This window comes from Lates calcarifer, linkage group LG2, assembly GCF_001640805.2.
Source record: "Lates calcarifer isolate ASB-BC8 linkage group LG2, TLL_Latcal_v3, whole genome shotgun sequence".
NCBI classification, from domain to species: Eukaryota; Metazoa; Chordata; class Actinopteri; family Centropomidae; genus Lates; species Lates calcarifer.
This window is the reverse complement of record NC_066834.1, coordinates 9,815,322-9,842,872: the sequence shown is the minus strand read 5'-3', so window position 1 is coordinate 9,842,872 and position 27,551 is coordinate 9,815,322. Positions and strand designations below refer to the sequence as shown.

General features: G+C 39.0%; 1 protein-coding gene across 1 annotated transcript; it reads left to right on the top strand.

Annotated features, from left to right (window-relative positions):
• Positions 1-15: 15 nt before the first annotated feature.
• On the top strand, positions 16-27,518 carry bbox1 (butyrobetaine (gamma), 2-oxoglutarate dioxygenase (gamma-butyrobetaine hydroxylase) 1). The gene is made up of 9 exons (XM_018683393.2): positions 16-98; positions 2,241-2,306; positions 5,209-5,669; positions 6,156-6,270; positions 21,691-21,889; positions 22,774-22,879; positions 23,055-23,251; positions 24,274-24,440; positions 24,836-27,518. The coding sequence occupies exons 3-9, from the start codon at positions 5,265-5,267 to the stop codon at positions 24,994-24,996; spliced, it is 1,350 nt and encodes a 449-aa protein (XP_018538909.1). The 5' UTR covers positions 16-98; positions 2,241-2,306; positions 5,209-5,264; the 3' UTR covers positions 24,997-27,518.
• Positions 27,519-27,551: the final 33 nt, after the last annotated feature.

Below are 27,551 nucleotides of genomic sequence, written 5' to 3'. Positions count from 1 at the left end.
GGTGTCACTTGGACTCAAGACCGTACTGCACAATCCACTGGGTAGTGGTCATCTTCCCTGAACCTGCAAAGGACATAGAAAACATTAAACTGAAAGAGGTATGACTGAACACAGAAACAACTTCAATTACTTTCATTACAGAATGAATGTGTCAGTGAGTTTCTTGATAATCAAGCAATTGTGTAGTCTATAAAAAGTCAGGAGATAGTGGAGAATTCAGAATACAGTTTCCGAGAGCCCAAGGTTGTGGCCTTAAATTCCATGTTTTATCTAATCATCAGTCCAAAACCTAATGATATTCTATTTACTGTCATATGAGACAAAGAAAAGTAGCAAATCCTCACATTTTAGAAGCTGGAACCAGTGAATGTTTGGATTTTTTTGTACCAGATGAATAACAAAAACAATGAATTGATCATCGAAATGGCAACTAATTGAGTAATTTACTAATTGTTTCAGCTCTATTGCAGTTGAAAAGCCTTGACTGTGATGATCTTTGCATTTTTGTGTATCTGAATGTGCACTCAGCTGTGGACAGGACACAGACCTGTTGGGCACTGAGAAATAAAGCAGCATGGCTCTCAGAATGGTAAATTTTGGTCATTTTTGGTCCACCACTTTCTTCCAGACAAAAATATGTCAACAACTATTGGATGAATTGTCATGGAATCCTGTACTGACTCACTTGTGTTTGGAGCAACTGCAGGTTTCTTTGCAGGTCTGAAAACCTGCTAAATGTCTGTTATTAGAATAGCATTGTCACTGAGCATGTTAGCATCTTGATGTTTAGCTCAAACCATCACAGTGTCCACAGTCTCACTGAGCTTTAGACTTTTAGTGTGGTTAAATTACCATTCATTTTGCACAGGAATGTATAGTCCATAGAAGATCTCACTTTGGTGCTCCACTATTTTTTTTCCTATGGAACCAACAGAAAGTCAAAAGGTCTGCGTGGGTGTGGTGAAATATCTTAACATCTACATGGTGGACTTGCACAAATTTTTGTATCAATGAAAAAAGTAAAGCCAGCACACTGACTCTAAGCCACTTTTTTCCCCAAAGACAATGCTTCTGTCCCAGATGGATCTGTTTAAATGCCTGAAAATGAATACCACAGGCTGACAGGCTCATGATGACAGGTGTGGTTAACCGTCCAAGCCACCCAGGGTGATACACATCTCAAAGCAATTAACAATTCAAGAAAGTACATCTTAAACAGTGGAAGTAGAAAAGACATTTTTGTACAGAGATTAATGGTTCTCAGACAATGATGATTAGTGACACTCTTGTTATATAGTGATTAGGTTGACATTGCAGCCAACTACTGGATAGACTGCAGTTAAATTTGGTACAGAAATTAATGTTAAAATACTTGCAGAACTAATGGTATGTCCACTGGCCTCAGCTGTATATTGTGTTTAGCGCTGATTAGCATGTTGACTCAATAAACTCAGATGGTGAACAGTGCTGAAATGTACAAGAAACAAGTCACTATTTAAGCAGGAATCATTGAATTTTAGATTCCTTTCAGCTGGAAAATACGATTTATAGACCACGGCATCTCTGTAACAATACAATGCTTCATTTACAATGGCATGTTATGACACATTTTACCTTTATCAAAAAATTATAGCTCCTGTGATTTGGATATAGCACTTGACCATACTGCGATTTCTTTAATATTCCAATTAATTGTTCAGCCCTAATAGTGACCACAACAAACATTTTACTTGCTGCTGGGCATCTGCATGCTAGTATTGTAAGTATTGGATGACATAGGCATGACTCAAATCGCCACTGTGCCAAAACTCTTGCAGGGATTTAGCTTGGCTGTGAACTCTTGTGTTGTTTAATTACTAATATTCTGCTCAGATCACATAAAACCACAAACTTGTGGCCCTAGGGACACTTGGTGGTTGTGATTGCAACTCACAAGCAGCCACTGCCCCCTGAAATGTTTCAACAAAGCAATTAAATTAAGAAGAAATGGTCTCAGCTTCCTGTGTTTGCCAGTTTGCAGGGTGGGGTTACTGTACTTAAATCATTATTGTTTATGAAAACACATCCATTGTGGCTCAGCACTAAGTTGTCAGTAGGGACCCTTTTTTATAATATGTACAGTCTATGGTTGGGACTGAAAAGTGGGGCAACGTTCATGCACTTGTAGAGGTTATGTCATACAGCACAGCCTCTCGGTCAACCTTTCACCTACTTTCTCTCCCTCTGTCTCACACTGACAGCCGGCGTTTGTGTTGACGGACGCGTCGCGCGCCGTAAAGAGGAACCATCGTATTAAAGTATTACAGGTAACATTCGTTACTAGCAGACACTTGAGTTTTTACTCTAATTTAAGTGCACTTTAATACATAATCTTTAAAAACCCAAGTTGTTAAAGAAAACCGGCTGTGGTTAGCTTCTGTGTTAGCTCAGATACTGAAACTAGGATGGAGGAGCCGGGTGTGTGTGTGTGTGTGCGTGTGTGTGTGTTTGTTAACAAGCTAGTTAGCTAACAGCCGGGTTAGCACCTTCCCCAAAACAAAAGCTACCGGTTAAATGTGGTATTTAGCAGTTAAACTGTCTCCAACGTTACGTGAACCACACAAAGACACGGCACAGGTAGCTTTGGGTTCACACACATCCTTTTTGCTCTTTTTGTTTGTTATTGTGTGCAGTGGATGCAAATTGTGTGCTAATGAAACTCAAATCAAGCAGCTGGCAGTGATGTGTGCTTCGTTGACTGTGTCGAGTTTGACATATATTTTGCTGATGTGTTATCTTTAAACCAAAACACTGCAAATATTTTATGTTACGACTTTGAATGGCTACTTCCAAGTCATAAAGTACTAGTGCAATTGTAAGCTCGTCCACAGCAAGAAGGAAATGTTTGTGATGATTGTGATGATTGAAATGATTGTGCTCTTCCTTAACACACAGCTAGGTGACAAGTTAAAGGAAAAACCCGAATAAATGTGTGCAGTCACAGCAAATGCAGATGTTTCCATACAGGGTGCAAGGGCTCACTGCATGGTTTAAGTGTGAAAATCAATTATATTTTAGCTTTATGTTGAGATGATGAGGCCTTTCCTGTTGTCATCCAGTATGGAGATTTGAAATGTTCATAGAAAAACTATGGAGGAGCTTGTATGTGAAGTAGGGACAGTTTGTGTAGTTTTATTTCTGCATGTCCCATGTAAACACTTTAAATAGACAGTTGGCTTAAAGGTTCAATGCTTCAATAAGGCTTCATCAACCCATCACTTATGGTCTTCACAGTCTCCAGATCTCAGTCTAACTGAGCACCTATCGAGATTTTGGAATAACATGTTAGACAGCACTTGCCACCATCATGAAAACACTAAATTATATTGCTGAACCTCAAGTTGGATACTTCAGTTATACTTGCATGCTGTACATAGTGTATGGATTTTGACAGGTTAGAGATGTGTCAAATGAGACATGGCAGACATGTGACCACGATTGTGAGTGAGAGTGAGAGTGAGAAGTGTCCAGTGGAGAATCTATGACAAGGAAGCAGTGAAGTTGTTTTGGAGGCTCCAAGTGGAACAACACCTTACTAAGACCCTTTCCACTGGTCTTTCCATCTTGTCACCCATCTTTTTGTTCTGTATTCTGTATTTTTTCTGATATTCTGGAGCATGTGCTGAATAGGAAATACTTTCTGAAACAACACAATTAAACTCTGTTATGACTGATTCATCCACATTAACATAATAGTTCTTGAGTGCTGTGACTTAATTGTGCAGGAGTGGCTGTGACAGGTCATTTATTTGACATTTTATTATTTTATTTATTAGATTCCTGTTCATATTGGCCATGAAAGATCCATTCTCTAAGGAGCTAATGGGGGACAAAATCCACAGTCATCCCTCCATGCAAATATTTATTCAGAAGTTTATCTGAAACTAATATGAGGCTTCAGCATGCTGAGTTACTCAAATCAGGTAGATATTGTCCAGAGTCATTTTAGTATAGAAAATGGTACTAAAAGACTGGAACTTTGGAAGATATCCACTTGATTTGTCTAACAGCCTCATTAGCTTGTTCTACAAAAGGTTGTTCAGTCCGTTTTTATGGAGTTTCAGTCAACACCATCATGCCTATAGTAAACACTGTCTCTGCTGCTGCCTCCATTTCCCCTGGGTCCAGGTTGTGTTAATTTATTTAATTAAATTGTCTGAAATTATTGTTATATACTGCTGGGAAGTGCTGAAAAAATGTGCTTCTGGTTTTTGATTGTACTTATATACTTTGTCTGGTATGTTTGTGAAACAGGCATTAAATTGCATTCTGTGTGGTATTGTAGATACTCTGAGATAGATAGACTGTATGTTGTATTTGAAAGGCTACACACAAACTTTGTCCTGAAACACGGACAAACACGGACAAAATCAAATCAATAATGTATCAGATCAATTGTTATTGGTATTCATGAGAACTGCAATGATTGACCAGTTAGCTGGCAAATGTCTTGACAATAATTAATTGTTCACTTTTTTTGTTTGTGTTTTTTTTTTTTTTCTTTTTGGTCGACCAAATGATCAGTGAACCAAAAATAATCAGCTGATTAATAACTTATAAAAATAATTATCAGTTGCAGCCTTAGTTTACATAATTTGAATTCAGTAATATGTCTGGTATAGGATATTGGACACTTAATATTGTGTTTTGTTTTGTTTTTTTTTTTTTAATTTAATATTGCTGCTGTTTTGCTCTTAAGCTTTGCCCAGATCTTTCCAGCACACAGTCAGCTGATCAAGCTTAGAAAATACCTCTGGTTGGCACAGTTAATAGTCACAATGCTCAAAGCCCTATGAAAAAGCTCATATTTTGAACTGTATCCAGTAAGCTTGGCATTGTTCAAAAACAAGCATAGCACCATGACTGCTCAATAGATATGACTTAAAATTTAAGCCTCTAAAAATGTTCTTGGTGCTTTTTAGTACATCAGTGCATTATTTCACTTCCCTCACACTGGCTCAGTATTTTGCACTGAGGCAACATATTTAATGACAATCATGCTTAGTTTAGCTTGGCAGGAGACTCCTAATGCTGACAACTTGATAAATTTGGTTTATTATTCAGCCTTGGTTTGTAAATATATCAACTGAAATGCAGAAGTTCACGATTCTCTCCATATTCTTACCATTTTTTAAGAAATGTATTCTCTCTCTTTCTCATTAACCACAGAGTTCGTGTCCATTTCTGATCTGGAGACATAGTTGCCTGGAGGTAGCCATTCAGAAATGTGGATGAGTACATTTGCACGTTTTGCCCTGCCTGCCCTGCAGAGGAGCACATCTGCCATGGCCTGCCAGGCTCTGAGGGCTTGTCATAGACCAGGACAGGCTGCAGGTCTGCTATCCTCTTGTCTGAAATCAATGCAGCTCCGTGGGCATCAGACACTGGGGTCTGCTTCCCTCCCTGTGGCTCGCCAGTCTGTGAGGCACGTCCGGGCTCTGGATGAAGACAGGCTGATGGAGGTGGAGTGGGAGGATGGAGGGCACAGTCTGTACCCATTCACTTGGCTGAGAGACAACTGCCAGTGTCCGCTGTGTACCCTGCAGTCAGCTCAGGCCCGGAAACTGCTGATGTCTGATCTGGATATTCACACAGGAGTTGACGTTGTGGAAGTCACCAATGACAACAAGGTAGGCTTCTGCCATTATGAGTTTTTTTGGGTTCACACACATTGTATAGATGTTTCATAATAGGAGAAAAAGACAAATGTTTAAGTTGTTACGCCACCTGGTTATGTAAATGTCAAATAAATTTTATAGTCTACATCTTGGTTCAATATCAACCTCCTACTGTAGTACTGTAGTTTAACAATTCCATTGGGTAGTAATAAAGGACATTGTGGAGCAGTAACTTTAATTCTCACCTTTCAGTAAGTGGACAAGTTGGAAAATATGGTCTTGGGGTTTCTTTAAAAGCTAAAACCTGTTTTGACTGTTTCTATAAGTCAGCAATGAACCAAAGGAGAACATTCAAAGCTTACCCTTAAAGGTATAGACCAATCTTCTTTCTGGAAACAAGTGAATTATTATTGAAAACCAGATAATATACATGGAAACATGGAAAAAGAGCTAAAACATTTTTGGTCAGTTGGGATCAATGTGCGTTTTCTCTGTCAGGTGTCCATTGTGTGGCCCGACCAGCATACCAGTGTGTTTGACGCAGAATGGCTGAAGAAACGCTGTTTCTCTCCTGCTGCCAGACAAGCAATGCAAGAAGAGCTTTTTCTAAATGGTGAGTCCAGCTTTTATATATATATATATAGGTTTTGACGTATGAGTCAACATTGGGGACCACCGCCACTGTAAGGGATTTTCTATGGGCCCATGTCTGTCCGCTTTAGCCATGTTATTTCAGGCCAAGCCGTGATGACATGAGTTCCCACTCCAGCAGGGGTGGTCACACCAAGCCCCACTGCTGTGGTCCTGCTGGGTAGCGGGGTTGAACACAGCCAGCCTGTGATGGTCTCCTCCCCTGTCTCTGAACTAGAGAGCAGAGAGAAAGCTCTGTTTTTAAAAGTCTCTCCTTGTTTAGCCCCACTCTGTTCAGCTTTGGGAGCTTCTGACTGAATCTCTGTGGTAGGGAGTTTTATTTCAGTCCTGTGTTCCTGTTTGTACTTTCAGATATCAGCCTTATTTTACTCTTAATTGATCGCCTTCAGCTGTATTGGAGCTGTGTTCTGTTACTGATGATGCAAATTGTGCCTATCCTGCTGTTTGTACTTCACATAAAAGGCTTTGCACTGGCAAACCAGCATGATGATTTTTATTTGTGAAGATGTTGTAGGGAATGCAATGTGTTTGTCATTAATTTAGTAGAGCTTTATTAGTGATGGATATATTCTGTGCAATTCAGTTTTAATATCGCAGGGAGGAATTGTACAAACAGAGGCAGTCGTCGTCGGTTTGTAAGGTAAACTACTTTACCTTGCTGTGTGGTGCAGTGGAACACTGACTATGCCTGTCCGTGGCCATACAGCTGCTCTACTGAACTTTGTCCTACAGAAATAGTCAATTCACAGTTTATTGGGTACACCTAGCTAAAACTAATACAGTCTACTGTAACAGACCTGCAATAAATCATACATTCATGAAGGTTCTGAAGTTTTTTTTAATGTCCCAGAGAATTGTTGATTAATCTGGTCATTTTGTAGACTGTAGCTAGTGCTGCTGGTGTTTCTATTATTTTGTCCACCTCCTTTATATCACTGAGGGTAGCCTTAATAGCAGAATTATCTCTTACAGCCTTAATGGATATAGGATTTATTGCACAACTGTTGTATTAGAATGCAGTAGTTTTAACTAGGTGTACCTAAATAAGTCTCTACTGAGTTTATGGGATTTTTATGTGGAACGTTCAGTTCATGATATACATGAAAACTAGAATGTGCTCAATTCCTCCCAAATGTATTAACCATCTGTATGCACACATGAAGTCAGTCATGTTGTGGGAGATGGCACTAATGCATACAAACTGCTGAGAGAAAAGCCTGGGAGTGATTGGACAGCACTGGTCTGAAACTAATGACTGTTTTGTAATTGATTACTTTGCTGTTTATGTAATGGTCAAAGAGGTGATTTTTAAAGGAGGCCATAAATCACAGCACAGCTGTCTTAGTATTAACAGGATGAACAAACCCTGTCATGACTAACTGCATTTTTAAAGCTGTATCAGAGAACAGTAATTTGTCTGCTTGCCAAACAGCTTGTACATAAATAGTAAACCAGCTGGCTCGATGAAGCTTATCATGGACACTTTCCATACTGTGACCACATACCATTATGAATGTCGTGTTTCACATTGGATACACATTTTTGTAGTTACAACAAAATCCCTACGTACTGTACATCTTCACATCTCAGTCCAAAATCCAAAAAAGTCTGTGTCTAATCCGAGCAGCCCATGCAGATGTCACACTTTATTTTTCACAGCTAAAATCTTCAAATGTTCACTTGCGTGATGAAGTAGTTGGCGGCATTGATTTAGACTTTTTTTAATCAAAAACACCAATATGGTAACACATTAACTGTAATTCATTGCACAATACAAGATGACCTAAGTCTCATATTTTCCTTCCACTGTAACCGCATTGGAAAGTGCATAATTGTGTACTTTCCTGCATGACGTTTAATGTCTGTTTTTAAGTCAGTACAACTTTGTGCTTTTTCAGTGTCACAGATGAGCACAGTAGTGTCAGTATTCTGTTGAATCACTTTTATGTTTTGATGTGTAATCCTTTGCCGTCTAATCCCTGTTGTTGACAAACTTTGTCAGTGTTAGCTGAAATTAATTTCATCATTCATTAGTGCAAAATGACAAAATGTGTGGTGTGTGAATCTGTGGTCTTTTTTATGCACTGTAGAAGTTTTTGGCATTTTTTCATCACTTAATATGTTATTCAGTGTTAGTTTTACAAACACATATGTATTCAAATAGATTCCGCTGTCAACAGTAAGAATTGTCTAAATTAAGTGTGTTTACTATTTACATTTCAATTTACATTTACTCATTTGGCTGGTGCTTTTTTTCCAAGGGTTCAGTGTCTTGCCCAAGGACACTTTGGCTTTAATAGTCAAAATTAAGACAACTTTAAAGAGAAATATATTTTGAATTGAAATGCAGTAGGTAAATATTGGGCATTCGGCAATAGTAGGAGTTGACTCATTGTGAACAAAACGCTTGTTCACATCCATTATATATATTAAGCAGCAGCTCTCTGATGTGTGTGTGTGTTTGTGTCTGTGAAAATTGCTGTACTTTCTCTGCTAACCTTTTCTGGGGAAAAAAGATGTCCCTGATTTAAACTCTTCTTTTCCACACATTTTTTCTCAGTAACATAACAGGGTTGTTAAGGAAGGAGGTTTTCCTAAAGACTGGAAAGAGAACTCATTTTACAGTACATTTACAATGGCCCAATACACTTTACGGTCTACCAGACAGCAGAGGAGTAAGTTCAAAAGTGGAACAAGGTAGCAGTCCTTCAGTGGAGCGGGGGATGGACTGTAGTCGGTTTGTGTACACACACGTGGTCCTGAAGGACCCACAGGGCTGAGCGGCTCCTGCTCTGTTCCAGACTGATTAAGGTTATATGTGTGTGTGTGTTTTGGAATTCCTCCATTCATGCTGAAGTGTAAACAGATCCCCCTCATAGCAATTTGCAGACAGATAGTCATTTTGTAGTGTGGGTTTTCTCTCAGCCACTCTCAGTGCAGAGCCAGGAGCGCTCCTGGAAGACACTGCTAAGCTCATGCACCAAAACACAATACAAGATGACATGCGCACACACAGACTCTGGGTTTAATTATTTCCTCCTGAGCGCCAGTCTGAAATTCCTTGCACCGAAAAATACCGGAAAAGTCTACATTCTCAAAAGAATGGCTGATGAACAGCTTTCACCTCTGAGGATTTTTCTCATATTCTCACTACTTACTTCTCCATGACGTTAACTCACCGAAGCATAGTCCACAGTTTGAATTTCTGTTTCCTTTTTCATGCAGAGCACCTAGATTTTACAGGCCCAGGTCTGCCTGTTAAAGTGTTCTCAACAGTGAAAGTGTACTGCACACAGGACACCATTAGGTCAATATGATAATTGGAGCTGTGGGGATATTATTCAGCCTGTGCTATACCTCCTTTTTTTATGTCTGAAGTAATGTTTTTTCGTCTGCTTTTACCGTTTCTATGGAGTTCTGCAAATGAAACCACAATATGTAGTTCAGCAGCAGCTATTATTGGAGCAAAACATGGAACTAGTACTATTCATGGCTGCTTACTTTATGAAGAAAACATTTTAATCCATGCATTATACAGTCCCAGATAAAGGAATCAACTAGAATGTATTGGATTTTTTATATAAATATATAATTATCAATAGTTTTTGATGGAGCAGGCACATTTAGGTAAACTTTAGGATCAAGTTGATTAGTCAGTGAATTCCTATTTTCCATCATCTCAGACAGTAATGTTTAGTTTTATATGAATTTAATTTACGTGCATTGTAACTGTTCAGGCAGTTCTTCAGGTAGGTCTTAATTTTCATGTCCACTGTAGGGTGTTGGAAGCACATGGGATTAGTCAGCATCTTTAGTTTATTGTCTTTACACATCTACTCCACACAAAACTAAACCAAGGTACAATATATCTGCATGTGAAACAGTGTAAAGCAGTAACACTGACATCTGTTTAAATGAGAGTCTCATCCAGACCCCCCTCTGCCTCTGCCTCTGCCATATGGAAAACTTATTTAGAGTGAGGGTCAAGAAAAGATCTGCATGTTCTTACCAAACACTAGTGTTTCCTTCTTTGGGAAAGAACAAATCCCTGAGCCTGTAGGTAAGTGTAACCAGGAATTTGAACTCAAACTGGCTGGTGTCTGAGAGTGAGGAGTTCTTACACACATTTATTTTACTAAATCTCTTATTGTTTGGACAGTGTATTTTGTTTTTTGACTGTCTTTTACGGTCAGCTTTTTGAATTTACCACTTTTGTTTCATGTTTGGGAGCTTTGTCACTTTTTTAAACATATTGAGATTGTTGGAAACTGTGCCGCATTTTTGGGCCTGTCTTTATTGGGCCTGTCTTATTTGGGAATCTTGATTGTGTTGCAGTGTGTTATGCGGAATTTATTTTAGCCAAGACAGTGGTGTGGTTCCAGGGGTGGCAGTACCTGTTTGTTGGTTGATCAGTTGGTCCACTAAACCGCTTTTATTTAGACTGAAATACCTCAAAAACTATTGGACAGATTGCGATGAAATTTTTTGCAAACATTCATTGTCAGCAGACTGTAAATCCAACTGATGTTGGTAATCCCCTGACATCTCCTCTAGAAGCACCAACAGGTTGACATTTTCATTTAATAAGTGGAAGCTCCCAAAATCTTGGTTCCCGTATGGTGGATCCTAAGGTCTTTGGTGATCCCCTGACTTCTCCTCTAGTGTAACAATAATTGACATTTGTGGTTTTGACTGAAGTTACTGCCAGATATTAGATGGATCGCCATGAACTTTGATTCATACCTTCATGTTCTCCTTGGGATGAATCTGGCACCACCAGCAGGTCAAAATGTTCATATGTCCAGAGAAATGTCTCCACATCTGGAACATCAAATGGCACAAATTTTATACAGACATTCATAGTTCTCAGAAATAATTCCTAATGACTGTGATGATCACTGACTTTTCCTCTAGTGCCACCACAGGTTGGAATTTATTGTTACAGAAACTAAAAGATATTTCTATTGGATGAATAGAAACTAATGGATGGATCATTATTCAGTTTGATGCAGACCTCCAAGGTCTTTGTGTGAACTGATGATCCCCTGAATTTTTATCTAAATCCATAGTATCTGCCAGTTTGGATTTCGTTAGAATGAGCATTATGTCCTCATTTAGCCACTAGAGTGGCTGCAGACTCTTAGCCTCATTTGGTTCAGTAGTTGGCAAAGATGCCAACTACTGTGTGACAAGCATGGTTTCAGATTTATGTATTCCAACACCTCCATCTCTGTACTGCATCTGTACAAGTGTTTACATCTCATTTACAGATGTGGTCAGGACCTTTGGAATTCACGTGCCAATTTCTTGCTGGCATGAGCACTTTGGACCTTTCACGTCACTTGACTGAGAGTGATGATGTTGAATTGCTCTTGGGAACAGCAAAAGCTTGTGTCACTCACATCCTTATCTGCAATGACTCTTCCTTTCACCAATAAATCTGTCAGTGATTTACTCAACGCCTGCCAGATGCTTTTAATATTTGAAGCATGTCATCGTCTCAGGCCTCCCATTTTGCGCTTGTCATGTTTATTTAGTCGGGGTGGGAATCATGACTAATTTCATGTCAGTGATATTTAAAAGACGGATGTGAAACAGGTTAAATGGATTCCTTAAAAAGTAAAAATATGCCCAGATGCATGGATCACTGCTTTTTCTCACACGTATACACCACCTCACATTAGTATCAGTACTCAGAGTCAGTACTCCTTCCAAAATGCAACCATTCTCTAATTCAGTAAACTGTTGGAATTGCTTGCTTTCAACAAGCCATAATGGCGTGCCATTTTTGATGCAAGTTGAGTCATTTGCTTGGATCACTCAGAATAACTGCATTGAGTTGTATTAATAGAAGTAAGTACCACATCTTGGCCTTCTTTGGATGGTCTTCTGTTCCCTTCATTTCTGTATGCTCTGCAGGTCTAAGTTTGACGTGGTTTTATGCATCAAGCAACAGTGGTTCAGTGGTAGTTTGACCATGTGTAGATGAGGAACAAGAGATGAGGATTTTTTGCTTCTGTTTACTATTATTATTTGCAGATTATTTTTGTTCCCCTTGCTCATTCACTTGATGGCTAATTTTATATTTTAGTAGAACAAAAGCACAGTTGACACACAGCAATATTTTACCCTTTATATGCTTTTAATGAAGCCATCAGTCAAAAGTGAAAACATACACTTGAAATGAGAAAGTTTTTTTTTCTAGAAAGTTCACCTTGAACACAGGAGTTTGACAGTTCATAGTACCCACAGTACAGTTCAGTCTCATAGATCATATCATCAACACAATAGAAAGTATAATAATATAGTAACCCTAGGTACAAAAAAAGATGCGTGTATGACAGCGCACCCTAAAATACATAAACTGCAGTTCACTTTGTAACAGAGAACACACATTTTACTATTAAATGAATGTGTTCACAGAGGTTTCACCTGAAGTTTTATATAAGTTTGGGTTTTTATTGGATTGGATTTCAGAGAATATCTCTTGCTCATTCATGATAGCTTTCACTGAAATGTACTTTACAATGTGATATGTAGTCTTAGTCACCAATTGTTGTGCTGTTGTGTGGGATTATACTTGTGGTTTGGTCTACCTCAAGGCCGTCTTTCTCAAGGCCATACCTGAAGGTTTTTGCTCCAGATCTACAGACCTGTTTGAATTAAGGTGGCATATAGATATGTAGCCATGAGCTGAATAAGGAGTGTAATGACCGAAATGGAGAGGGAGTCTTGTACAGGGAGGCCTTGACGAGTGAAACATTGTGTTATTGTGTCATAAAATATGTGAAAGATAACTCTACAACACTCACCAACTCAGTGGAACAATGTTCACTTTATTTAGCCAACTGTTTTCAGTGCATGGCCTTCATCTGGGTTTTTTACAGAATGAGTAATACCACATACACACCACAAAATGGCTGACTCTGAACCAATTATCCAATGAGGACTAGACACATGTGCTGTGTCCCAGTTCAGGAGCTGGATCCTCTGAAGTCTTCAGAATATGTCAGAACAGACCTGTCCCTTTTCAGATTCTTATCCAATAAACAAAGCTTTCTTGCTGCTGTATTTGGGGGCCACAATTGTTGCATTACTCTTTGCAGTTCCTTTGCAGTACTCAGTATGCCATATTCCACAGATATCAGTTGTTTTTTGAGGTGAAACATCAGCTCGTACTCTAAAAATTGAGGGAAATGGAGGGCAATTTCCAGGTAAATAAAATAAAAAATAAATGAAAATAAATATCCAGTCATTTAGGGAAGAGGTGCAGGTTTACCCTTGCCTTTTATTCTGTCTTTCATGAGGATGCAGCCTAGTTAGTTGGAACTCAGCTATAAATGATCACTTTATTCCTCAAATGCAGACATTTCTAAATGTAAGTAAAGGCTATTCAGTCAATACATACAGAGAAAAGGCTGCAAAATATAACTATGTAAAAGGTTAGGAAACATTATAAGATGTATGATGAGAAGTATGATGGACAAATTTTGTGAAATGTTTTAAAGGATTTATTTAAGGAAAAGTGTGACTGACAGAAAACAGTGATGACATCAAAGGTGCAATGAGACTTCTCTTACTTTAACAGTTGTCCATTTATATCTTACCCTGGCTTACCAAAAAAGATCCCTAGTCACTTGTCACAGCCAAAAATGTGAAACATTTCCAATCATCAGCTGTAGAAGTACTAAAAACCCCTGGTACTTCACCTTGTCTTTACCTCAACTATGTGGTCATAAATAATTGTAGAAGTATGAAGATCCCTGTGAAGCTGTCAAAAGTCTGACAAAGGCCATACATGCCCTAAATACAAGGTGGAAAATATTCCCCAGCAGTGTGTGTGTTATGGTAGACTGTGGCACTATTTGTGGTACATTTTGTTCTCAATATGGACACATTATCTCTAGTAAGTCTGACAAATGTAAATGTTTCTGTCATGTTGACCAAAAACATAATTAGTCAGTAAATGTTGATCCATAAATCTGCTGCCTTTACAGATTTTTTACTAAAAATTAATTACGTATGGTAGTTTAGATAAAAAATGCATTTTACATATTTCAGGGTACAGGATGAAAATGTTTTGTGTAGCCATTTCTAGGTCAGATTATAATTTCCACATTTATGTAGCCATGAAGGTCAGTAATGTGAATTTTTGTTATCTTCCCATGTTTATGGGGATCACTGCTTCACTCTTTGACCCTTTGCAGATGAAAATTTATGACCATGAGCAGTTTGCACATGTAGACACATCTGCCTATGGAGACTTCCAGTGACATATAAACACAACTGTTTGCACATCATCTTTTGGTGTTTGCACACGTTTGGAGTGTAACTCTGTAATTTTTTTATATAATTTGACCGGTTTTCTTTGCAGTACTCCTGGCAGTAGTTTGCTGTGTGGCTTGTGGCAGTGTGTTTTTATGGACCTCATTACCTGTTTTGAATACTTACAGTGTACTTCAATTAGTACTCTATCTGAATCAGGATAGATACTGTAACCTTCCTATGACAGATTGGTCCGAGGCTCTCCTAAACAGACTCGCTTGAGTTTGGACTTTTCTCCATTAAGTCCGCTGACTGATTGTATAAATCTGCGCCAAGTAGCAGCTGATTTGTCAATTCCCTGTCTGGCTGGTGTTTCCCCTTTGACATCTGGTCTCAATTTAGTCTTCTATGTCATCACTCGTCAGTTGACATGAAGGCTCCTGGAAACATAGCTGTGGAGGTCCATCAATGGAAAAACTTGTATGTTCTTCCAAACCTGACCATCACTTCACACGCCATGTGCAGCCTCAGCAGAACTGGCTTTTCCAAACACGTGCCCTTATACACGTGTATGTACTGTGCTATCAACCTGAAAGGAATTTGAGGAATCCAAACTGTAAACTACAACTCGAGTGTTTTCATTTGTCAAAATTAGCTTTTATCATTGTGCAGTGTGTGATAATGGACTGCTGTGGCTTATAACAACTCAGACTTGTCAGAAATAATTGTGGTCAGCCAAACCTTCCACTTCTTAGGTCTCTCTTTCCAGAAATTTGTTAAATTGTCCCTGTTTCATCCACACACATTTTATTTTTCACAGTGTATTCCTGTAATTCCTTCTCGGATCAACTATATTTGGGTTAAATCCCTTTCTTTTGTCATCTCTTTTGAAATTTCAACACCTTTACATCAGACTGCATGGAAAGCCTGGTGATTATAATGATTGGATTTTTCATTTCTTTGGCAAGCCAGACCTCCAGTTCGGAGCTTCAAATGATACTGAAAAGCAGTATGAGTATAAGTTGGCAAAAAGGACATAATTTGACAAACTACCGCAAGGTTCAGTAGAATTTTTGGGAGCCTAAACTTGCTGATGGAGGAAGAGTTGAGTTTGGATTAGTGTGTGGAGAGCCTGCAGCTGTCTAGTGAGAAAACACTGCTCACTCTGTCTACACCAAACTGGGCCGCCCTGTCATCCAGGTCCGTTTCATAAATAAAGGTGTGTTTGTCGAATTAGGAGAGGGTGGAGTGAGTTTCTAGCAGTGATACACACATTGTGTACTCAGTGAAAACACAAACATACATGCTAATTGTTGACTGGAATATACCTGTAACAGGGGAACACTGTTTCTTTTTTCTTTTTTTTCCAAATGTCTGGACTTATTGGTCTGGTAAGAACAGGATTATTTCTCACAATTTAAAACATTAATGAAGGCCTGTAATGACGGCCTCCACATTTTTTCCATACAAGAAAAGCATGGTCACCCTCTTACTTAACTTTGTTGTCAAGATTCCCAGAAGAATAAAAATAAATATATTTGGAAAATGGTTGATTTGGCTGTTAAGGGAAAGTTTAGATTTCTCAATAGATAGATATGAATAACAGTGACTTACGAAACACTGTGCTTTTAGCCCTTTTAAACAAGTAATTTAGTTACTCTAAGTTGTCAGGCTAATTTACTTCAGTGAGTTGTATAAGAAATTAACACTAATGAATGCACAACAAGTTGGTGGCATGGTAATGTAATAGGCGCTTTGTCTTCTCGAGTACTCTAATCATTAGTCATTTTGTACTTGCAGCTGTTTACAAGCTGAGTTGGGGATGAAAAACCTGGGTTAAATAAGAGTTGGTAATCTGTATTCACTTAACACATGTTTTAACAGAGACAAAACAGTGTTAATGATTTATTACTCACTGTGAATAATAAGGAAGTCAGTCAAAGGATGCTTTATTCAATGGTGGAGGAAGTATTCAGATGTTTGTTTTTTATTGGTCAACCAAAACACATAACGCATGATTTAACATAGATACACGATACAAGTGTACAGATCTTTTGCTAAAGTAAAAATAATAATACGGTCACAAGTAAAATTCCTGCATCGACTTAACAAAAGAACATACATTTTATTAGGAAAGTGTATTTTAAATGTCAAAAGTAAAAGTACTCATAATGCAGAACAGTCTTTGTAAGTGCTGTACTATTATATAGTATATTATTGGCTATAATTTTAATCCTATAGTCACTTTTGGGGAGATAAATCCATAAAAACGTAATCATATTTTAGAGGATTATCATATGTTTGGTATGTAAAATCTTAATTTGTGAAGTAACTATTAGCTGCTGCTGTCAAATAAATGTAGTGGAGTAAACAGTTCAACAGTTCCCTTGGAACTGTAGTAGAGTAGAACTATAAATAGCATTAAATGGAAGCACTCAGGTAAAGAACAACTACCTCAAATATGTACTTAAGCACAGTATTTGAGTAAATGTACTTGTTACATTCCACCACCGGTTTTATTGATTCTGAAAAATCACTAAAATCAAATTAATTTCTGCTGAAATAAGGCAGTCCTACTCTCTCTAGAAAGTGCACTTGGTGTAAACAGCAGCTTTTAATCTAATCGATAAAGTCCATTGTTTATAAAAAGGTCGTTTTATGCCCATCTGGTTCTGAGCCCTTAAACTGTGCATTCCATAGATGGCCCATTGAAGTGAGCTGATCCGAGGTCTGCGATAAAACTTAACCAAGTCAAAACAAAAGTTCTCTGGATGACTGCAGTGATTCAAGCAGAGCTTTGAAGGCGCTCCCAGCTGCAGAGGAGAGCGATGCAGTCGCAGCCCTCCGAGCTTAAACAGAGCACAGTGAGGGGAGAGCCAAACTGCCATGAGCTGCCTGTCAGCCACAGGAGCCGTGGCTTCAGGTTTCCTCATCTGGAAAAGCCACTGTAACAGACCACGACTGAGAGGGGGAAACGGGGGAGGGGATTATGCACATATACTATCTTGTCAGACTGTCAGAGGTGTCCCTTCATGCTCATGCCAGCACAGTCCTTCCTGTGAAAACCGCAGTGATTTTACACAAATGAGCACACACCAGAAAGTCAAAGCTGTCTTAGTTTGATGTGCCCTCACTGTGTTTGTTCTTGCACACAAATACTTAAAAATCAGATGCTAATTCAGTATCAGAATCAGAAAAAAACTTAATTGCAAAGAAATTGCTTTGTTACAGTTGTTCAACACGCAAAAATGGAAAGTGTGACGTAGATTAGATCAGTTATTTAACACTAAATTAACTGTAATGTGGAAAGGTAAACTGAATAAAAAGTGTAATGTGGGTCAAAGTAAATTACATGCTATGCAAGAGAGACTGAAGTAGATTTTTCTCATTGGCACTGTGGATGCACAGGCCTTTCCAGAAGAAAAAAAACTGTGTGATGAATTTGCCTCTGGTGAATAAGAGTGTTGTGTATTGGACACCTATAAGACCAGAACATCTGGATCTACAAGCCCAGGTTTACAGCTGCATAATACTGAAGCCTGTATAAGAGCATGCCAGCCCGATCATCTAGCATTGTTCACCATGCTTTCACTCTCTCCATCTTTCAGTCATTTTCTAGAATTATTTCCAGTTCATTTCCTTCTTTGTTCATCTTTTACTGCCTTAGCACTGTCACTGAGGCATTAACCAATACCTGTGTCTCTTTTTTGGTCCAGAGTTAGTCAGTTTTTCTATGTCACAAGTATAGTTGCTATAAAGAAAGTCATTCAAAGCTCTTCTGTGAGTGATGGAAGAGGTATCCAGCTCATTTACTTGAGGTAGTTCCAATCAATATATTTATATATTTTAACAATGTGTATGTATAATGCTGACTATGTGTTGTGAATGTTGTGGTGATGAAGACACTAGGGTTGGGCGATATGTTAAAATTTTCAAACTGGTCGCTGTCAGTCCAACAACTGGCGATAGCTGAATTATTTGCACAGGTGTGTGTGCTGTGCATATATGTAAAAACAGACTGAGCAACTGTCACACTATTTGAACAAGAGTCTGATGCATAGCTTCCAAATGAATAAACAGGCAGGGATAACATATGCTATTAAATGATCAGGGTGTTCAATCGCACATACAGTTTTTGATCCACTTCTTAGATATGATTTATGAATTGATATTGCTTTTCAGCACCATTCAATTGGACAGCAACCACTAAAGACAGCTTAGTTGACATTTAGTAATTGCTATGTTTTGTGAAATCAGTGCAGCAAGACTGTGTATAATACGGTCCAACTTCCATTTTTCAGCTCATTGTTTTCTTTTTCTTCTCTAAGGATTCATCACTACTACACACTGTTCACACTACACATAGTCATTTGTTCCATTGTTAATATAAAGATAACCGTTAAAGCAGCTTTAAGTCAAAGAACACAAGAATCATCAGTAAAATGTATTCAAATGTGAAAAGTGAAAGTATTACATAGGGAGAATGGTCCATTTCACAGTGTTTATTGTGAGGCATTATATTAGTGGATCATTGTTGCTAATGCTTAACATACAAGCAGCATTTTCCAGCTTATGTACTTATACTTATGTACAGTAACTTACAATCTATAATTACAGTTTTTGATTAAAATTTTATTCTGCAAAGTAACTGTAGTTGTCACATAATTGAGTAAAAAACACAATATTTCCATGTGAAACAGATTAGAGTAGACATACAGCAAATTGTAAACATGCCCCAAAGCTGTACTAAAGTATCCTACAGTACTTGGATAACTGTACATTCTCTGCTCTGTTTTATCTGCTCTAAATTTGACCAGATTTGTATCTACAGCAGTTCGAATGGCAAGGCCCTTATTTGTTCTTTAATCTGCAGGCAGTGTGAGCTGACAAGAGACTAAAGACAGACCTTCCTCATTATCCTTCACATCTAAGATTTGTGATCAGTCCTCCCAGTTAAAAACAAGCACATGTGAGGAGGCGATTACATGATTCAAAGGCTAGATATTCATGCAAAGTTCTCATCTTTTGTCCGACCCCAGCCGCTGCAGTGTGAACTCACTTGACAGCAGTAAACGTGATAAGTTTTCAAAATGAGAGTGGAGCTGAACCGCAGCCAGAACACAGCTGATGTATATGCACACTGCGACCAGTGCTGTAGCCTCTTTGTCACGGGTGACACCCTAAGCCGTGGAGCTGAAACACCACTGAGCCTGTACAAGACATCCAGGTCCAGTTTCACAAGAGCAACTGTAACATTCAGGTTTGACCTTTGCCCCAGTTTCTCATTCTCAGTCTTTGTTTCCCTCCGCCCTCTTGACAAGTTTTAACAAGCAGGGGGTTCCTGACCCTTTTGAACTGTGCAGCCAGAAACTCATTGTCTGTGACAACAGCCTGGAGGGAGGTCTGCGAGTCATGATGATCGCTGTGTTTCTGACTGATGGTGCATATGGTGTGCTTTGTGCCTCCCTGCCTTTAAAAATGCACAATTTCAAAAAATGAGGCACTGAAACTCCACATCAACAGTTAAAAGTCTGCTTGTTGCATCTGTAAATCTTTATGGCCTTCAGAGTGAACAGTCACATTTTCTTTTAAAGCTTCAGACACTTTAGATGATGATAAATTATGCATGACGTTTCACAAGCTCGCCCTGTGTGTCCATCGCCTGTGAGCTTTAGCCTTGAAATCTGTTTGTGATGCAGCCATTTGGAAAGTTGTTTTGAAGTTGGTGGGCACTGAAAAGAGACACGAGGAGGAGCCACAAACATCAGACAGGTACACAATCTCCTCAGTTAAACCCTTCCCCTCCCGCAAATGTACTTAGCAGCTGTTTCTGTGGAAGTCACTGGAGAGAGACTCCATGGAAAAAGGAACTGAGCCAGCTGGGTGGAGAGCAGTGGGAGGATTTTTTCCACTTCTGTCTGTCTGATGGAGACATGCTGATTTTTCTCAGTGAGCTATTCATCTTTAAGTGTGCAGACTATCGCATGCAGCGGCAAGCTGCAACTTTTATAGATGAAATGGGTTCTAATAAGCAGGGGACCAATAGCCAACAGCCTTGTAAATGAATTGCTTCCTTTTTGTAGTAAAAGAAACATAAAATTTCTCATACTGTTAACCACTTACGTGTTTTTTTAAATTTACTTTCATTTTTAAGTCTGAGGAGTTCCATCTACACATTGATAATGTGTCTTAGTCAATAAAAACTGTGCATTCATTTGATTTCTTTTACCTGTAGCACGCCAGTGAGCACTTTCCACATGTTGACTTAATTTCCGCCACCTCAGAAAATACAAAGTGTACTGAAGGTTAGCAGTGTGTGTTGATGTAAAGTATAAGACAATGGCCATGCTCTGTGGCTCATCCCTGCTGCACACCTGGATTCAGGCTGCTCTGAACGCCAGGTTCCAACATTTTTTTTTTTTCTGCTTTCAGGCCAAGCTGATTGTCAGCTCGTGACATGTTACACAACCTCACACGCACTGGTTTACTATAGTTTCTTTACATTGCTCCAGAAACAGAGGAAACTTTCCCAATCAGAACAGAGTGGACATATGGGGAGCTAAAGGATTTTTTTAAAAACTGTGATTCATGCAGAGCTACTGTAGTGGCATCAGAGAATAAAAATATAGAATTGAATGATGAACGAGCACAATAGGTCCCCTTTAATTCAAGCTTACATCTGTTAATTCTGAATAGTATCCATCTGTGGCTGCTTATTCTTATGCAAAAAGCTGCCAATATTCTTAATAAAACAGTTGTCAAGGATTATTTATGTGGCACGGAGTGATGTTCATTTAAAAAAGAGCATGCGGATTTTCAGTACAGCAAGTGGTGACTGGTTTATAACAGATAGTGGGGAGAAGATAAAATGAATCTAACATTTATTGAAGTTGCTATGATACGGAACAGTTCTGTTTTTGTTGCACAGTGATTGTTTGTTTGACAGAGCAGCTGCACATCAGGACAAAGATGCACTGCTGGAAAAGCTTCATGTCGGCACATTGCAGACCCAGCTTATTTCTTGACATAAAACAAAAATCTAAATAAACTTTAGTACACATGTAAGACTCAGCTGCAGTGAAATGACATTTCTTCCATGTCCTCTCTCTTATTTCAGAGCGTTATTATTGGGACTCCAAACTGCGCATACCCACTGCTGACTACCAGGAAGTCCTCCATGACGATAAGGCTGCCCTGGCCTGGCTCTTGGCCCTGCGCCGTGTTGGCATCGTCTACCTGAGGGGGGCTCCGGCAGAGCAAGGCCATGTGGCCAGACTCGCTGAGAGGATTGGCTATCTGAGGCTGACATTCTATGGGTAAGACGGCATGACGTTCATCCATTTTGCTCCAGTCATCCTCGGCCAAGCCACTGTTTAATAATCTGACTCCCCACTAAATCTTGAGCTGTTGAATTTTCCACTGATCATATTTTAGCTGGAGCAGATCCCAGGGAGTGTTATTAGTAAAAAAAATAAAATAAATAAATACAAAAGATCTTTATTTACATCTTTTCCAGGGGACTCAAACAAGACAGTCATATTTTTTGATGAAAGATTCTCACTTTACGACATAAATGTTGAGGAAAATGTGTCCACCAGTCAATTATTTGTAGCTTTGATTCATTATAGCTCCATGGAGAAGCTTAGAGAGTGTCTGTTGGCCCTTTCATCACACCAGAGTTCGTCTCTTTGACTTATTGCAGTGCTGATTACTTGAGGACAGAGACGGGGAAAACAACCTAAAAGCATTCCAGCTTTTTTTTTTTTTTTTTTAAAGCCAGAGGATTTACCTGGTGCACTCAGTCAGAACAGAGGTTTGGAGCGTAAAGCTTCTCCACTGCCAGCGGATGAGCTCATACTGCTGGAAGTAAAGAGACTGCAGACTGAAACTGAAGGCCTGCCATCAGAGAAACTAGACTGTTTTACGAGTTGGGCATCCAAACGAGGCATGCAAACAGAACATGGAAGATAACTTTACCTCATTAGTGCTCGACTCGTGCTGCATCTCAATGAAGTTATCTACTTCAGAGGCTACAGTCTAAGCATTCCTGTGAAGCTGCCCAGTTTCCCCTGAGGGATCCCTGCAAAGTTCATCTCATCTTATCCTTTTCTCTCTCAGCCTAATTGTCACTGCTGATCTTCTAAAGCCAAAGTTAAATAATTAACGTGGAGTTTATTATGAATGTTATCTTTGTCCTCAGGCACACATGGCAGGTCCAGGACAAATACATGGCAAACAATGTAGCCTACACTTCCGGAAGGCTGAGTCTCCACACAGACTACCCTGCACTGCACTTTGCACCTGGAGTGAGTACAATCTGATTTACACGGTCTCTTTAGAGGATTAAACTGCACTAAACAGATACGATATCACCTATGAATTTATGTGCTTTTTTTAAAAGTTTGCTTCAACCGCTGGCATTTGGCTTTTATGTTGTTTAAGTTGTAAAATGAGCATTTGCGCGGCATGTGTGCGTTGTAGGTGCAGTTTTTGCACTGCATCAACCAGGCCGTGGAGGGAGGAGAGAGCGAGGTGGTGGATGGCTTCCACATGGCCGAGCAGCTGCAGAGAGAAGACCCAGAGGCCTTCCGGACACTCACCTCGCTCCCCGTGGACTTCACCGACACGGGGACAGACTACTGCGACTTCATGCTGCAGTCCAAGAAATGCATCATCGAGTAAGTGGAGAGATGTCAGATGTCACATGTCGTCTTTTTTTTATTCTCATACATACACACACATTTATTCTCTCCACATGAAGCAAAGGTTCACCTTGCAAAACCTGAAGTGACAAGCATTTTAAAAACAAGGTGCAGTGGTATATCTCACCAGTGAGTCAATTTATTCATGTGCGTGTGATTTGAAATGGAACACTGCCATCTGCTGTTCAGAATTATTATGTCCAGATATACTCTACATGGCCTCCAAAGTCATGTGGACAACCCTCACAGAGGAGGGTTGGAATGAGATGTTTAACAACCACATTTGGGTGTAATGCTCATGTGTCCACATACCTTTCGCCATGCATTTTAACTTAATCTTCCCAAACAAATGACAAGATCAGTAGAAGAGATGATATTTAATATGTCTGATGATGTCAAATCATTTCTGGGTAAAAGTAACTGGATCCAATGATTATTTTCATAGTTGATGAATAAAAAGAAGTCAGAAAATAGTGAAAAATGGCTGTCAAAAATATTTAATTTACAATTCTGTATCTAAGAAAATTGCAGCAAATCATCACACTAGAGAAAGTTGAATTAGTGAAGGACAAACTTAATGAGTTTATTTATTAGTGGATATACAGAAAAGTAATTAACCATTCAAGTTGTTTTTCAAATGTACATGTAAAACACTCATTTGAGCTTTCTAAAATGTGAATAGTTGCTGGTTTTCAGTCTTCAGTGATATTAAACTGAATATCTTAGGGTTTTCTGACTATGTTTGGAGGAAAAAAAAGACATTTTGGTGTTTTGGATAATGTTTTGTTTTATTTCAAAAGGTTTATGTACACCAAACAGAGATAAAACCATAATAAAACAGTCAGTAGCTGCAGTGCTACAAGTGAATTTGCCATGTTTGCTTGATCAGTTTTCAGAATTATTGCCATTTACTTTGTTGATCATCTAATCAGTAATGAACTCTGAAACTCAGAATTCATCCCAGGTTGACATTGAACTTCTTTCTCCTCTCTGAGCAGCGTTGATGCTGAGGGACGAGTTGCCAGGATCAACTACAACAACGCCACCAGAGATTCGGTGCTAGACCTCCCCTTGCATCAGGTTCAGCCCTTCTACAGATCACTGAAGGCCTTTGTGGACATCATGAACCGACCAGAGAACGTGGTCACCTACAGCATGGAGCCAGGTCAGTGTGCACCTCTCAGGAGAGACACAGGGAGAGAGAGGGAGAGAAAGAGAGAGACAGACAGACAGAGAAACAAAGAGAGAGGGAACTGGAGGGATAGAGTCAGAGACACAGAGAGAGGAGAGAGAATCAGAGCGAGACTGCAAGATGGAGAGAAAGAGAGAGGCAGAGAGACAGACTCAGAGACAGAGGCAGAGAGAAGAGTGAGAAAGAGAGAGGTAGGGAGAGAGAGACGCAGAGCGAGAAGGAAGGCGTGAGACAGAAAGCAGAGATAGAGAGAGTCAGAGACAGAGGTATCAGTGACAAAACAAAAATCCTTACAGAGAAGAACCAAGGATCAAATGAAATCCACCTCACACCTTCATGTCTGATCTTTGGGTGTTGCTGTGTTTCAGGCGACATTGTGACCTTTGATAACTGGCGTCTGTTGCATGGACGGAGGAGCTACATCAGCAGGCCAGACAGGCTGCGACACCTGGAGGGTGCCTACCTGGACTGGGACGAAGTCATGTCTCGCCTCCGGATACTCCGCAACTCCGTCCATGAGGACATGTGAGCTCTGAGTCAAATTTCAATGAGTAGATTTACATACAGCCTTTACAGAGAATTTAAAAACATGTCAGGTGGCTGACACTAATTAGGAGTTAAACAAAATGAGATGCCAGAGGGCAAAGTGCAAAGACACTGAAATATCAGACAACAGGTCAAGAGCTAAATCTCTGACTCTGAAGCATCAAATCACGACTAAAACAATTTGCTTTACACAACAATGATTTAGAGCTAAGATGTTTCCCTTTAAGTTAAAAGATGACAGCAACACTGCAATGCAAAGATTAAGAAAAACACCTTATATTTAAATTTAAAGGTGCTTTTGGACTGATTAGTCATAGTGACTAGTGACAAATAAGTTTTATAAGCTTAAATTTAACTACAAAGTTTTATATATTGTCCTGGGTTCTCCACATTATGATAATATTGAGTAATTTATAAGTTTTCTAAGCTGTTTTATCATTCCTGGTCCTCTTGGTTAAAAATTTGGTTCAAGGACATCCTGGCTGCTCTCTGAAATCACTCCCAATTTACTGCATATAGCATTATTTTTACTGTCTGACATTTTGTCTGATCAAATTTCAATTTAATGTCTATTACTTTATAGAGAGAGAAGTGAATGAGGGAGTGATTTCAGACACAGTCCCTGTGTAAATTCTAACACTTAACAGTATGTTTTTTTTTCATCCTATCACCTGCTAAGAGTTTCTCACTACCTCCACAATTTAATCCTGTGCCTATACAAAGGATGTGATGTCCTTGACTTTTCCTTCATTTTGTATAACTGCAGTCTGAAAATTGCCTTAAGCTACAGATACAGTAGCTATAATAGAAGTGGTAGTATGAATTAAGTTCAACCAAATTACAAAAACACACTGTACATACTTCTCTTCTTAATCCCAGTGCTAAAAACAGAGATTTTGTTTTAGCTGCTGAAGTTTTGAACCAAGAAACCAAGTAAAACCATGTAATTTTCATTTAAGGATTAGGCATTCTTCTGTTCAGAAAATGACTGCTTCCTAAGCTAAATAAATCATGAACAAACACAAAGGATTATTGGAAAAAATGTATAGACACAAAGCTGAAAAAGAGCCTATTTATCTTACTTAATAAAAAGCTGACATTCAAATTACAGTGACAATATGCTTTGAAACTCTTGCTCCTGTGTATGACTGGGGTGGACAGATTTGTGTTTGTGGTGCACAAAGCACTGAAAAACTCAACAGCAAGAAAGAAACTGTTCCTTTGAAACCTATTGCAAGTTCTGTGGATCATCCAGAGTAACAGTAACTATTTCTACAAAGTATCAATGCTGTTGTGCAGTTTTTCAGTGTTTTGAGCAGCATAAATTAAATTTCTTTCACCTCCACTCTGCTGGGATGTGGGAAGTTTCAGAGAAAGCTATTTTGGGCAACTATGCAATGATGCAGCGAGCCTTCAAATATCCATAAACTGTTATGAAACAGCACAATGTTCTAATGCTTCAATATGGCCAGTTTGTGAGTGATTTATTCTGTAGCTGCTGGAGATTGATGAGTGTACTGTGTACTCACTGCTGTTACTGTAAAAAAACAAAAACAAAAACAAAAAAACCTGCATTTTGATCTCAACTTGAAAGTTTTTCCTGTAGCCAAAGAGCCCAGACAATCTTTTTTTTTCTTTTAAGCCTGTCACTTAATGTGATGTGTTTTTATGTCACCCTTGAAAAATTGTTAAAGACAATACGGATGTATTCTGCCATAGAAGAAAAAAAACCAGGTAGTTCTGATCAGCCATTCACAGAGTCATGCTTAACAGTGGTGTGTTTGATTGATGGTTCATCCTGTGTAGCAGTTTGAACCTTTGCCTTAGTCGCCTCTGTATTTTGCACATTTACGAGGGATGGTTGGTAAGTCGAAGGCTTCAGGCAGAAGTAGATGAGTTCAACAGCTCTCGTTATGTGCACATGCAGTTTAACTCTGAGTGATTATGCAGAAAGTTTGAGGTTAGTAACTTTTGTGGTATTTCTGAGTTTTGGGTAATTGGAAAATTGTAATTCAGCACTGTCTGAGAAAATGGACAGCATTGGCTTCTGTGTAGTCAAACCCAGAATGTGGGTTAGAACTCATCCAACACTCACCGTTACCTGATGTGGCACTCTAAGACTACTACCTCCTCCCCAAGATACAGGAGGAGGTCAGTGGTCACCATTTTGATAGAGATGACATTGTTGCTGCTGTGCATTGCTTCTCAGACTGTGCTGACTTGCAATTTTCAATGACCTGAAACAGAAATACCACAAAAGTTAAAGTGAGTTCAAAATTTCTCCACAATCACTCAGAGTTCAAATGATCATCTCCTCCTGCCTTAGGCCACAAACTTATCACTTACCTCTCGTAATGATGGGTCTTTGTTCTCTTTATAGTCTTAATGCTTTCACTATTACTGTTCAGTATGGACTCAAATGTTTATGAAAACATGCATTTGTAAAACCAGTATGCTTCAATCAACTGTCACACCACTTGCTAAAATAAACCTATAAAGCTTAAAGAGATTTGTCTTTTACTTGTTGACACATTTTTT